The sequence below is a fragment of the Atta cephalotes genome (assembly GCF_000143395.1).
Source record: "Atta cephalotes unplaced genomic scaffold scaffold00005, whole genome shotgun sequence".
NCBI classification, from domain to species: Eukaryota; Metazoa; Arthropoda; class Insecta; order Hymenoptera; family Formicidae; genus Atta; species Atta cephalotes.
In genome coordinates, this window is record NW_012130069.1 from 81,233 (window position 1) to 95,638 (window position 14,406).

Sequence of the window (14,406 nt, forward strand, 5' to 3'; positions counted from 1 at the left end):
GTGTGTGTGTGTGTGTGTGTGTGTGTGTGTGTCGCGTGTGTGTGTGTGTGGTGTGTGTGTGTGTGTGTGTGTGTGTGTGTGTGTGTGTGTGTAGCATAATCTTTTTGAGAAAGTACAATTACATAATAATATGGAAGATTATAATTACATATATTAGATAAACTTATCAAATATTCAGGACACGTAAAATATTAAGAAACAGCAGAATATGCTATCTTTCTGTATTTGAATATCATATGTATTCCAAATTATTATGCAGATCAAAAAATTAAATTGATGTACAGTCCCGATAGAGAGACTGACATGATAGTGTTAAATTATTGATAACGTAAATGAATAATTATAATCTTTGCTAAACAATGCTGCTGTAATATCTCTGACATTTGAGCGTAACGTTAAAGTACGGTCTCGTAAAAGTAAATATACTAGTGTTTCTTGAGTGCATATCGTTCCATTTATCTGCGTCTATTTCCGGCGTTATGAGTTGTTTTATCCCAAGTAGTTGCGCTGGATTAATCCTCTCGATGGAGTAAATAATCGCGGTATTGCATCGACATTTTTCGCTCTGCAACATATATATATATATATATATACAGTCAATCTACCGCTAGCCCCGATTTTCATTGAGAAGCGTGATAAAATATAACGTGGTAAAACACAACGGAATAATATGGGAAACTTGAAATTTCCCGCTAATATGCGGGAACTTCGCAAGCGAATGCAATATTGAGGTATTGCACATAAAAGTATTTAATGGATCTTTGGCGCGAAAGACCTAAGAGATGCGCTTTCTTCTCTTGAAAATATCTAAAAAAAACGAACGCCAGCGCGGACTACAGCGAAACGATGCTTAACGCGATAGCTAATACGGAAATACAAATAGCTTCCTCATACTATACAGATGTTGCTCTCAACTCGAGCGGAACAAGATAATGGACCAAGTGTTAATTTGGACGAAGTGTTAGTTTGAGAGGAGTCGAGGACGGATCAGTTCGTGGTTACGAGTGGAGTGTATGCTCGATTGAATACGAGTGATAATAAATTGAAGTGACATCGACAATTGTTCCGAATGATTTTGATACAGAGATGGAACGGTAGGGGAGGAAGAAAGGTTGATTCCCATTTCAATTATCGGGAGTTTCACAGGGGATTCCTCAATCAACGAGTTATATGTGCATAATTATGCTTGTTATACGTTGTACTTGAGCGACAATCGTTTATCAAGTTTCCCAGAGAAACATAATTAATCTCGCTGCTATGGATAATCATTAATATCAGATCAATTAGACTGTTAAACATCAGTTTTACCAATCAACCTTTATAAAATGCACGAAGATAAAAAAGAAACTCAAATACAATGTCAGAAAAATTCATGCAAGCAATTTATGGCCTAAGATGTCTGGCTTGGCTTCCATCCGTTCTGTTCCGTTATTTATTTTGTATTTCACTACATTACACAACATGACGGCTTCCGGATGTAAGCGTTTGTGTGAGCCCGGTTGAATTTTATGCAATTCCGATGATATCGCTTTTACGGCGGACCAAATTTACTTAAAATTCGGGACAGTTTAAACCGCATTGTGGTTGAGCCACGCAAGCTGTAGGAATGACAGCGCTTCATCGCTAGCACGTATTGCGGTTGGAAAGCATTAACAAAAGAGTGACAGGGATTATTTTTGGTACTCAAAAATACGGACAGCGAGTGTTCAATGAAATGAAGCATTTTGTACCGCTTCTTTTCTTGTTCTTTTACACACCTATATTTCTCTTTTTTTTTTTTTATAATGGAATCGGATTATTGTATGTTTTATTACATTAATAACAATCTTAAAATTACAGACGAGTATCTTTTTCTCAACTTGCGACAGTTGTTTATTACATTAATAACAACAGCAGTCTTTGTGAATAATTTTACATACTTGGAACTGTACTTTCTTCTACGCGCCTTTTGCTTCTCTTTGTACATTAACTTAAAGACTCAGCTAATGCCACATTAGTAATGCCGCATTAGCAATGCCTACTTTGCGCAACTTATGAATAGTTTCTAAGGTAGCGTTCCAAGTTGCATTTCTCATTCTTCGATGTTGGTGGAGTAGACGTTATTGTGAATGATGCATAAAGATCTCTGCAGTTAAGATCCGCCCCGAGATATGTATAATTTTTAATTCAGTTAGCATTTAGCACTTGGAAATTTTAAGTTAAGATTATTTCATCGCAAGTTACAAATTTTTTTTACTATTTCACTTCCGTTATATGATTTTATACGCATACATGAAAATTCTTCTGATTGTGAAATTTCGAGGAAATACTCGATATTTTAAATTATTATGCGTAAAATGTAAACGAGCACTGCCGAGAAAATTCATGTACAGATAAAATATAGATACAATAGGACGAATAAATGCGAGCTGAAATAATTTTTAAGAGGATTTGCTATTGAACAAGAGAGAGCAATTTCATCTTAGACATTATAAATTCAACATTTGATTTATATTTCTATATATTATTAAATAAATTTTTATCAGAGCGCCTGCTATTTTCGTCGACGTGACGTTGCTAAAGCATTAAGCGTATATTATAATCGATGAGATCTACATAAAAACAATAATAATATGTTTACGTATATCACAATTATCTCATTTGTATTATCAGTATCATGTATTACAGATTATTATTATATATATAAATTATGAGAGAAAATTATTATCGCGTTATGTTATACGAATATTAGGGTAAAAAAAAGTTTACTCTTGCTTTATTTCGTTGTTAAATTCTTGCTTTCAAAAAGGAAGATCACGCATTATTTCTAAATTTGAACGAGGCCTTTGATCGATTTTCCTTTATCGAATGCAATATCCACAATATCTCAAATGGGCGATATCATCATCTTCCGTTTCTTCTTTATGTTACAGCGTCTGCAACGAGATTGAGGCACTCGAGACACCTGGACGAGAGATCGCAGTATCTGGGCGAGGGTAAATTATCGGTAAGTGCTTCTCGATTCGTTCTTGATTCGATTTTTCGTTCCTTTCCACCGCCATTTACACTCCTTTTCTTTTATCTTGAACATCGAACCCAATTTCTTTACTAACCAAGATCCCGGGAATGATCCAACCAGATCCCCGTACATTACCTTTCCAGTAAGTTGGATAATGGATTTGTTTCTTTCTTTCTCTCCTATCTGTCGAATAATTTAACTATGTATTTACCACGGCTGCAGTCGTCTTAACGTGATATCGACGAGTCTGAATTCATTGCTACTCGTTGGATATGTACGGAACGTGCAAAAAGTCATGAGATAGAATGAATTTAAAATATTGTATTTTCATCAGATGATTAATTATTCCCACATAATCTTGGATTTGTAATTAAATGAAATTAAAATTCATTCATTCTTAAGAGAGTATAAACTTAAAAGATATTCAAGCCAATAAAATATCGATAGACGCGAATTTCTATCTGAAATAATATTCAAAATATAATATCATTATTCAGTATTAATACTTGCTTAGAAATATCGATATATTATATATATTATATATTGATTAAATATCGACTTTTATTTAAATTTTATTTATACCAAATATTGATCATATTAGCTGTGAGTCTCTTCATGTTCAATAAAAAATTCAACAATTAATGATTTTCAATAATCGAATTACGCGGATAAATCGTTCGAATCTATTAAATATAAAATCATATATTGCTGCCAGAATTGAAATGTACTTAACTTTTCTATAATGAAAAGACGTATTTAATCAAATAGTTCATTCTAGATTGATCAAACTCGTAACTGAATCTTGTTTGGAATCTAATCTCATGAATAGATACAGCAGAGAAGTTTCCTACAATTTAGATATAACCTAAACTCCATATGGCAGAGGTAACTACTTAAACTTTAGTATTTTAATAATTAAATTCAATTGCAACTGCGAAGGAAATAAGTTGAATAAGGCAATGGATTTCTGTGATTTTTAATTAATTAAATATTATTTTATATTGTATAAATACTATCAATGTTATTAAAAATAATTAGAATGAAATTCTAATTGTTTTTATGCTGTTAAAATGGAAACAGATATTTTAATAATTTATACATATACATAAAATATATCTTTGCATTATGTATTTATTTTTATTTATTTACATTCAAATTAAAATGAAATTACATGTTTTACAACTCAATTGGTCACACTCTTTCAATTTTTAATGTAAGATATCTCGTTAACTTACTTTTAATTAAATTTTTTCCAAGGAAAAAATCGAGAGAATTTAAAGAATAACGAGAAAAGATTACTATCGTTGTATCTTTTTCAAGATACATGAGAGATAATATATAATAACTATATGTAATTTTTTATACATATTACATTAACAGAGTAAGATTTATTACTCAGCTCTTTACGAAATTTTATTGCTTTTACCTTACTCTTCAATTCCATTTCATCCATTGCAAATCAGAGATGATAGTCGCAGTGAAACTTGGTCTTTTGCGAATATTAAACATTGCGCAAAAACATCACGAGCAATTTGCATCACACGAAAGCTTTCTCGCTTTCAATATTAAATTAGCAGTCGAGTGTATCTCGCTGCTTGTATGCATCGTTAGGGTAACTCCAGTATACATATCGCACCTATTGAAAATTTAATTTATCAAGTATTATTTATTACGTTTACGGTAAATGAATTATATCGATAAAAACTTTATACTATCTATTACAATAAAAAATTAGAAATATGAAATATTTACTTTTTACACAAAAAAACTTTTTAAAGCTTCCATTTTTACTGTGTATTCTATATGTATAAGGAGAAGATACACGACTATTCAAGTTTATTTTAAATTTGTGTCTAAAGACACTATTTTGCGTCTGAATTTTAATGAAAAACGCCCAGAAAATCAGAATCCTCATGGTTTTTTTTCCAAGATTTCAGCAAATGCCCTACGGATTTTATTGATGGAAATTTTCTTTCGAACAAGTCTGCAGGAATCAGCTGTACATATAATGTAACGGGGTTAATATGCTAAAACGCGGCTAACTTGTTTATCGTTAATGAGGTTGGAGGAAAATACGAGAGCGAATACCGGCGCTATATCGGGAGTAACGCATGACGTCGGTAAAGTGCTGTGCGAAATTCTAAGCGGTCTGAGAGGTTTGCTAGATGCCAAGGCGTGCTTCACCGTGCGAGCAAACATGGTGAATATACGTGGATTATGTTTCTTACCAAATGTTGTTTATTCAGGAATATTGTTATCCCCTGCAGGACAGAAAATAGTAATGAATATTAATGTCACGACCATTTAATTACATTGAAGATAACAGTCTAATGTGATCGCGTCCAAGGAGAGCGGAGATACTTAGCATTATTATGAATGTTATCCCTCGTTTTGACACAGGATTGATGAAAAATTCGACGTCAGATGTATTACTATTTGCAAAATTAATTTTTTAATTTATGAATTTTTTATATATCGTTATCAGTTATTATTCATGATACACATTCTTTCTCTCTAAATTTTGAATCAGTGGATAGTCACTAATTATCCAACGCATATTTTGATACTGGTAATCAACGAAGTTCAACTAAAAAAGGAAGAATGAAAAAATTGAGCATTGTATATGTACTAAAAATAAAATATTGATAGTTGTACGTTAATTTTAATTTTCCAATACCATATTTATTGAATTATTTTATTGAATTTAAGCACTAAAACAAGTTAGTTAGATTAATAAAGATTAGCTGGATTAAGGATCTCACATTTAATTCACTGATTACCAATGGCATACTTGGCACTGATATCAGTGATTATCCACTGATTCAGATTTAGAGAGTTCTCTTTTCTTCTGTCTTCCTCTTCCTCTATAGTTCAAAAGTTAAACGCCATGTCAATCGTGTATTACGTATGTTAAACATCGGATCGATCCTAATCATGATGAAATGGTAACACAATGCACGAGGTAAACAACTGCGACTAATAATTTGAGGATATGACTTATCGAATCGCAATAGATCGCGTAACGTTGTACAAAGCTGGGATTTATGTTAGCCCTGCCACATGTCTATTCTAATCGTAGGTCGTCAATGTCAATGTGAATTATTATGAAGCGTCTAAGTACGGTGCTCCGTTTTTTTTCCTTTTCCTCCCTTTTTCACTTTGTGTTTCTATCTTCCCTCTCTTCTTTTTCAGACTGTATTGGATCTTTATGAGGAAACGCGATATAATAGACTGCCGGGATATACGCCATGATTAATGGCGCTCGGTTTATGAGGAACGCTTTGATTTATCGAGTACCTTGTTCTCTAAAGTCTTTCCCATCTGCATCGCGCCCCGCCAAGTTTACCGATTAATCCCCCGGACATCTTTCGAGGGTGCTCCACGCCAAGTAACACTCGCGTTAATAGCTGTCCGTTTCTCTTGCGCTTTCAGCTCGATGAAAATCACAACCACAAGCCGGTGTTCTCCAATTGTGCAAGTTACGCGCCAGTAGTGAAGGAGGAACAACCACCTGACACAACGGTAATCCAGGTACACGCCGAAGATAGGGATCCACCGGAGGAAGGAGGTATTGTATAATAGTGCGACATCATCACATATGTCACATATATCATGCATAAAATGTCATATTAAATTATGTGCATAATAAATAAAATTTATATGCTTGCCAGTTCTATGATCTTCAAAGTTTCAGGACTTCGAATCGAAATAAATGGGGAACAATTACAAGACACATTCTGTGTTGAGTCTGTTTTTAATTTTTTAATTGTATACCGTGTTGCTGATACATTTTTCATTTATTATTTTTATGGATTTACACGAGATGCTACCTTCTCCAGTATAAAAACGAGAAATATATGTGTCAGAAAAATGGAAATATCTCGCCACATTATTAACTGATAAAGCAGATATATGCAATTTTTTTTCTTTCATGCCAACAAATCACGAACAGAATAAATCGAAATTTTTTTCAAGACATTCAAAACTTCCGAGATTTTTTCCAAGATTTCGGAAAGTTCGAATAATATTTTACTTAAATATTCAGTTTTCATATAATTAATTTATTTGAAAATTTTCATAAAAAGGATTCAAATTTCCATTATTAATTATCCATTTATTTGATCTCACATTTTCAGGTACCATTACGTATAGCTTTGCTAAGGATCCTAAGGATAGGTTAAAATTCGCAATCAACAATAAAACGGGTCTCATCACTACGACCCAGATACTCGACAGAGATGAACCCGCCAGAGAAAAAGAAGTTTATCTCACGGTACTCGCGACTGACAATGGAAGGCCGCAGCTAGATGACCATTGTACATTCAAAGTCACTATCGAAGACGTGAATGATAATTATCCTGAATTTGACAAAGCGGTACGTTGCTAACTACCTAAGTTACTAACTCATTATCAACTTTCTTGTAGTTCCCATCTGCAAATACGAATCTGAGTGCATGTGGTACGAATAAACGTTTACATTATGCATACGTTGCAATTATACGTATGTAATAGACTTAAGCCAGATTCTACTAAAGAAATGGAAGAAGAACCATGAAATCTTTTTTTTTTCATGATATTTATAAGATAATAGTATTTTAATTATGATAAAGAGTTGATTTTTTTATGAATAAATAAAAAAATATAAAATAAATTCTTTTTATACGAAATTTATTTTTGATAAAAATGACTTATTATTAAAATGAGAAGAATTGATTTCTTCAAAATCTTTTTTAAAAACTAATTTTTTAATTAATAAGAATAAATTCGTAGTAAATAGATAATTTTACATGTATAATTCATACGCTATTAAAATATTCATAAATTTTGAAATGTAAGACATTTTTATTTATAGAAATGATGAATTATTTTAAAAATATATGAATAACTTGTGAGATATTATAGATATGGATTTCCGTACGTTTATATCGCGTGAATGAATTAATTTTTTTAACTAACATTTTTTGTAACTACAACTACTACCGCTACTAACAACTATTGCTTGAATTTTTTTTTGTTTCATTTCAATCCCAGGTCTTTCGTGGATACAGGTGGAAGGTTGGTTTTGAATACGTGATGTGAATGTCGATATGTAAATGAAAAAATAAAAGTGTTCCAAGTTTTATTTCCTCGCTTCTTTTTATGTATATGTTTGCACATTTCATGAAACAAATTGTCGTTTTAATTTTTATTTTGTATATCGAAAGTCTTTTTATATGCACTTGGAAAAATATTTTTAAATTTGACTATGAGAATTTAAAAGAGTACACGATACACCTATGTTATTATACAGATGCAGAAAGAAAATATTGGCTAAATAGCATTTTTAATTAGTTGCAGTAGCCAATTTTTGGTTGCGTTAGCCTATCGAAATTCTATGCGAATAAGTTATTAAAAATTAGTTGCTGCCAATTAAAAATGCTATGCTATATTTTACCATTTAATTTGTTGCAGCAGCTAATCGTTTCTTTCAGTGCAAAGATTTTTTTTATTGATTTATAATTAATTACAATGAATATTATCAGCGCAGCATGGAAATTACATTCTCTGTTCATTTATTATTATTAAAGGAATAATATGTAAATTAATGTATTATATTATTTATTATTATATTAAACGAAGAAATTAACATGCATAAACGTGTGGTCTTTTAGAAATGATAATTGTACCGTAAACATAATTCGTACGAAAATTGCATGGAATACTTCACATTAAGTGCATTTTAGAATTCGTACATACGTATTGTGCTATTGTCGGTTTTCGCTAATACAATTTGGCTTGTTACACAGAATTATACAGAATCTGTGCCGCAAGATTTACCGGTGGGTCGTGAGGTCATGCGAATTTCTGCCACCGATATTGACAATGGCAATAATTCTATCGTCCGATATAGTCTGTCAGCTGAGAGACCGGATGATATCGGATACTTTTGGATCGAACGCGAATCCGGTATCATATTTCTCAACAAAACTATAGACGTAAGTAGAATGAAGGTGGAATGATGTTAAATGATAGTACTTATAATGCAAACTCCGTTTTACAATATTACTTGGAAATTAGAACTTGTAACATATATTTAATAGTTTAATCGTCATTTTATTAAAACGTTGTTTGAAGTTTTATATTTATTGACGAACTTTGCATACTCTTTTTTTTAGTAAATATTTTACACGCAAGTAATGCCTAAAATAAACTTATCTGTTGAATTATTGAAAGAAATATTTGTTACTTCATTTCTCGCATGTATTATACTAAAAATATGTCCTGAATAAAATAACACGGCGCACCAACTCATTTTTTCAGCTTGAGTTTCCCCCTTTTCTTTATTTAACAAATCGCATAAACATTCTTGCATTATGATCATTATGAATTTTTGCAGCGGATTCCAGGTTCTAAATTCGGTATGATAGTTAGCGCCACGGATCTTGGTACCGAAAAGCCACTGAGCAGTAGCACGTCTTTTTACATACAAGTTGTGGAATCACATAAGAAGGCGCCATCTTTTGTACCAAGACCAGCAGAACCGATCAAACTTAAAGAAGATTTTAGAGATTATGATGCTAGCATTGTCCGTTTACAAGCAGTATCCAACATCGATAATTCTAGTAATTCAGACAATTTGTATCTAACTTTTGAGCTGGTAATTGGGACAACGGAACAAACTAATAAAGAACATACGTTTAGGTACTATACCAATTGTACTTACTACTTTTTCACTCCATATAATTTGGAATGTAACGTATTAACAATTGCGAATCAACTCTATTTTACATATTTTATTATTGTACTAATTGTAGATTAGAATCTAATAAAGATGTAGCAGACATCAAGTTGGGTTTGCAACTTGATTATGAGAAGAATACGCAGTACTCGTTAATAGTGAGAGTAAAAAATAATTATCAGTTAGCTGCCGAAACGGTAGTCGATATCGAAATTTTAGATGTAAATGACAACATTCCAGTCTTTCGTGATATTAAAGGAGGAAGTGTCTTAGAAAACGAACCACCAGGAGTTTTTGTGATGCAAGTGCGAGCCATTGATGCTGATGGAACTTCTGCTAATAATCAGGTATTAAAATTATATAATTTAAATTACATTTGTGCGACGAAAGTATATATTATAAAATTGTATAAATTACATTTTGTATTACGAAAGCATGTGTTTTATTATATGATTGTACGTCAATGTTTCATTATGTTTTGCACTTAATGCAATATCTCGATTTTCAAAGGTCACCTACGAGTTGGATAACTTCAAGGATTTCTTTGCCATTGACCCGCAAACTGGTAATATTACAACGTTAATGACATTCGACAGAGAAAAACAACATATATACAATGTGAAAGTAATAGCGACGGATAATTCTCCAAGTGCTTTGTTTAAAACTGGCGAACACAATAAGGGACAACAGACGTTCCAAATCGAAATAGCTGATAAGAACGATAATCCACCTCGCTTCACCCGCAAAGTCTACACCCATAATTCGATTTATGAAAATGCCAACATTTACGAGCCTGTAACTGAAGTCAAAGTCATCGATTCCGATACGGCGAGTGTTATTACATATAGCATTATATCAGGCAACATTGATGACAGTTTTCACATTGAAGCTACAACGGGAAAAATTCGCGTGAACAAGCCGCTCGATTACGAAAAACTCACCAAGTACAATCTAACTGTGAAAGCGTTCGATGGTCTGTTTAATGATACAGCACAAGTCGAGATTTTTATCGAAAATGTTAATGATAATCCACCAGTTTTCGAAGATTTCGACAAAAATCCGACAATAGACGAAGAAAAATTGGTAGACGGTAAAGTATTAATGCCATATTTTTTTATAATCCTGCAAAATTTGATCATTTTTTAAACAAACTTTACTGTTTGTTTAGGTTGCATCACTACTGTAATGGCTTATGATCCTGATATCGAAGACAGAAGTGCCGATCAACATATTGTCTATTTTATCGCTAAAGAAGAGCAACAACCCTTGATAGGAATCGACAAATTTGGTTGTATGAAACTGAAGAAGCCATTAGATCGTGATCCGCCGAATGGTTTTTCAACATGGACTGTGAGTTATTAGTCGTATATTTACCAAGTCAATATCTTAAAAAACTTAATTTCTTTTGTTATTGTTCCTTTTGATGATTTTAACAGGTTACCGTAAAGGCGAGAGATGAAGATGATAGCCCATCAGCTCTTCGAGAATTAGTTACTGTTAATATTACTCTTAGAGATATAAATGATAACGCTCCTTTTCTCGATATGCAACCAGTTATTTGGGGTGAAAATAAACCACATGGCAAGATAACCGAGTTGAAGGCACGAGATTACGACTCCGATGATAATGGTCCGCCATTCAAGTTCAGAATCGACGATACTGCGGACAATGAAATTAGATCTAAATTTGACATACGTGATACTAATTTATATTCGCGTGTAATGTTTGATCGAGAAAGGCGGAAGAATTACAACATTCCGATAGCGATTACGGACAGTGGTGCGCCGCCAATGACGGGTACCTCGACGCTTACTGTGATCATAGGCGATGAGAACGACAATCCCATGCGCGAGGGTTCAAGTTCTATATTCGTTTATAATTACAAGGGAGAAGCTCCTGACACAGAAATCGGACGGGTTTATGTTAACGATCCAGATGATTGGGATTTACCTGATAAATCTTTCAAGTGGGCTTCTCCTCATGACGGTTTCCATCTTGATACCAATACTGGCATGATTACTTTATTGTCAGGTACGACGAACGATACCTTTGTATTGAAATTTATTGTCACCGAAGAAGGTCAAGATATTCCATTGCATCAAGTAAATGCTTACGTAAACATTACTGTCAAGGAACTTCCCGAAGAAGCTGTTCATAGATCTGGTTCTGTACGATTTTATGGGATAACAGCGGAGCAATTTGTGGAACCTGACGAATCTGGTGTCAGTAAAAAGGATATATTCCAAGAGAAATTGGCAACTATGCTAAATATATCGGTCGAAAATGTCGACGTGTTCACCGTACTTCATTCGCCTCATCATAATAATAGAAGCTTGCTGGACATTCGATTTTCGGCACATGGCAGTCCATATTATGCTCCTGAGAAATTGAATACAATTATAGCGCAACATTCTAAAGAAATTGAACGAGAGATGAAAGCGGATATCTTATTAATGAACATTGATGAATGCCTATTCGAGAAGCTTCATTGCAACAATTCCTGCCGCAATTACTTGAACACCAGTACCGTTCCATATGTCGTTTATACTAACACCACTTCGTTTGTCGGTGTTAGGGCGGTCGCAGATCCACTGTGCATTTGTCATGTGGCGGAACCTATTATCTGTTTAAACGGTGGTACTCCTCTGGCAGGAGGACGATGCGAGTGTCCCCCTGGTCTGGAAGGACCGAGATGTGAACTATTGGGTATTGGCTTTCACGGAGACGGCTGGGCTATAATGCCGTCACCTGGTCAAGTTTGCGACGACTCACATTTAGGTAGATGCACATTTAGGTAGATAAGTGATGAAAAACGATAAAATACCGAAATCAATTGGATTTTGAAATCCTTCACTTTTGCCACTAGCTCTTATAGTAACATGCTCCATATTTCTTACATGCTTACTATTTCTGTATTACTGCTTCTGTAATTCCGTGACCTTTATCAATATTTAATCAACCTTTTATATTTTTATAATGAATTTTCGTTTATACTATTTCCGTTTTTCATATTTATATTTACGTGTGTATGATTATAGGATTGGAAATAACGCCACATGTGGACAATGGTCTTGTATTTTATTTTGGTCCCATGAATTACAATCCGAAGCTTCGAATTCAGGATTTCATGTCTCTTGAACTTCAACAAGGCTTTGCTGTGTTGTATGTTGATTATGGAACTGGAACTGTAAGACTAGATCAAAAACAAATTAAATTAACAGACGGCAAGAGCCACAGAATAGACGTTTACTGGAAGAAAACTGTAAGAATTCTCATTGTACATACACCGTTTTGTTCAAGCTAAATATACAAATTATATTAATTTGTTTTTTTTTCCAGTCCATAGAGATGGTAGTTGATAAGTGCGGTATATCGGCTTGCATGAGTCTTACTGCACCGCAAGGCACCAATGAATTTTTAAATGTTAACAGTCCGATGCAAGTAGGCGGTACATTAACTAATTTAGCTCATTTAGCATCAAATTTAGGATGGGATTATAGACCGACTAACAAAGGATTTGTCGGTTGTATACGCAATATGACACTCAACGGAAATGTAAATAAAATAAAGAGATATAATAAAAACACACACACATAGCTTATGATGAGACATTAAGTTACATCCTTTTGTTTTAGACATACAACTTGGGTATGCCATCGTTGTCTAGAAACGCAGATCCTGGCTGCGATCATGGCATGGCAAAGGCAATCTCGTTTGGAATTGATACAAACTTTATAGTAGCTATTTTAGTTTGTGTATTGATATTGTTAATATTGCTTGTAGCGGTAGTTGTGCATAGGAGAAAGACAGATGATATGTATAAAGATATGGACGATATCCGAGAAAATATTATTAATTATGAGGACGAAGGAGGCGGTGAGGTTGACACGGGTTATGATTTAAATGTCTTGAGAGCCATTTATGATGCACCACCTATTGATTCGAAAATAGCTCCAATTGGCCTACAGGGTAGAGGTATGATAATGAGATATTATCAAAGTGCTATTTACATTATGAATTGTATGAAAACTAAAGAATAATTTTTTATAAAGGAACCGACGAAGTTCCAGATATTTGTGGTTTCCTAGATGGTAAGAAAGAAAGTTGCGATAAAGATCCTGAAACAAATCCATTCGATGATGTAAGGCATTATGCTTATGAGGGAGAAGGCAATTCAGAAGGCGATCTATCATCATTAGCTTCCTGTTAGTATTTTTAAATTTCAAAATGGGCTTATATTTTTATATTATTTTCTTAATTAATCTCATTATGTTTTTTTTTTTTCATTGACAGGCACTGATGATGGAGATCTCAAGTTTAATTATCTATCTAATTTTGGACCAAGATTTAGAAAATTGGCAGATATGTATGGAGAAGATCCAAGTGACGATGAAAGTGACGGAATTGGTGAACGAGGAAGCGAAAGTTGGTGTTGAATTTTTCTAAATGAAAACATCGTAGATATAAAATTTTATCGCAGGTAACGTAGTTTGCTTGGAAAATTTTTAAATATTACAATTTCACTCTACAATACATTATTCATCTATATCATTATTTTATTTGCCAAAAACACATTTTACAGACCCGTTCCTGATTATGTGAATCATACATGAGAAGCATATATGCCACAGAGTTTACACTGTGTGTATTTCCAAAGCCCCAGATTCCAATTAATCAAAATTAATTGGAA

The 14,406-nt window shown here is 33.3% G+C and overlaps 1 protein-coding gene across 1 annotated transcript; it reads left to right on the top strand.

The window, feature by feature from the left end:
• Window positions 1–1,461: 1,461 nt before the first annotated feature.
• Window positions 1,462–14,152, top strand: LOC105626499 (DE-cadherin-like). Its single transcript, XM_012207799.1, has 16 exons — window positions 1,462–1,477; window positions 2,913–2,986; window positions 6,431–6,566; window positions 7,135–7,373; window positions 8,030–8,053; window positions 8,785–8,973; window positions 9,375–9,679; window positions 9,793–10,063; window positions 10,227–10,806; window positions 10,885–11,066; window positions 11,153–12,494; window positions 12,755–12,978; window positions 13,056–13,271; window positions 13,352–13,691; window positions 13,769–13,921; window positions 14,010–14,152. The coding sequence occupies exons 1-16, from the start codon at window positions 1,462–1,464 to the stop codon at window positions 14,150–14,152; spliced, it is 4,434 nt and encodes a 1,477-aa protein (XP_012063189.1).
• The last annotated feature ends 254 nt before the right edge of the window (window positions 14,153–14,406 follow it).

What these genes read in the sequence shown, in the direction of transcription:
- LOC105626499 (XM_012207799.1), top strand. An exon ending in TGGGCGAGGGTAAATTATCG is followed by an intron (nt 2,987 to 6,430) that starts GTAAGTGCTTCT and finishes TTGCGCTTTCAG; the next exon opens with CTCGATGAAAATCACAACCA. An exon ending in ATGGTTTTTCAACATGGACT is followed by an intron (nt 11,067 to 11,152) that starts GTGAGTTATTAG and finishes TGATTTTAACAG; the next exon opens with GTTACCGTAAAGGCGAGAGA.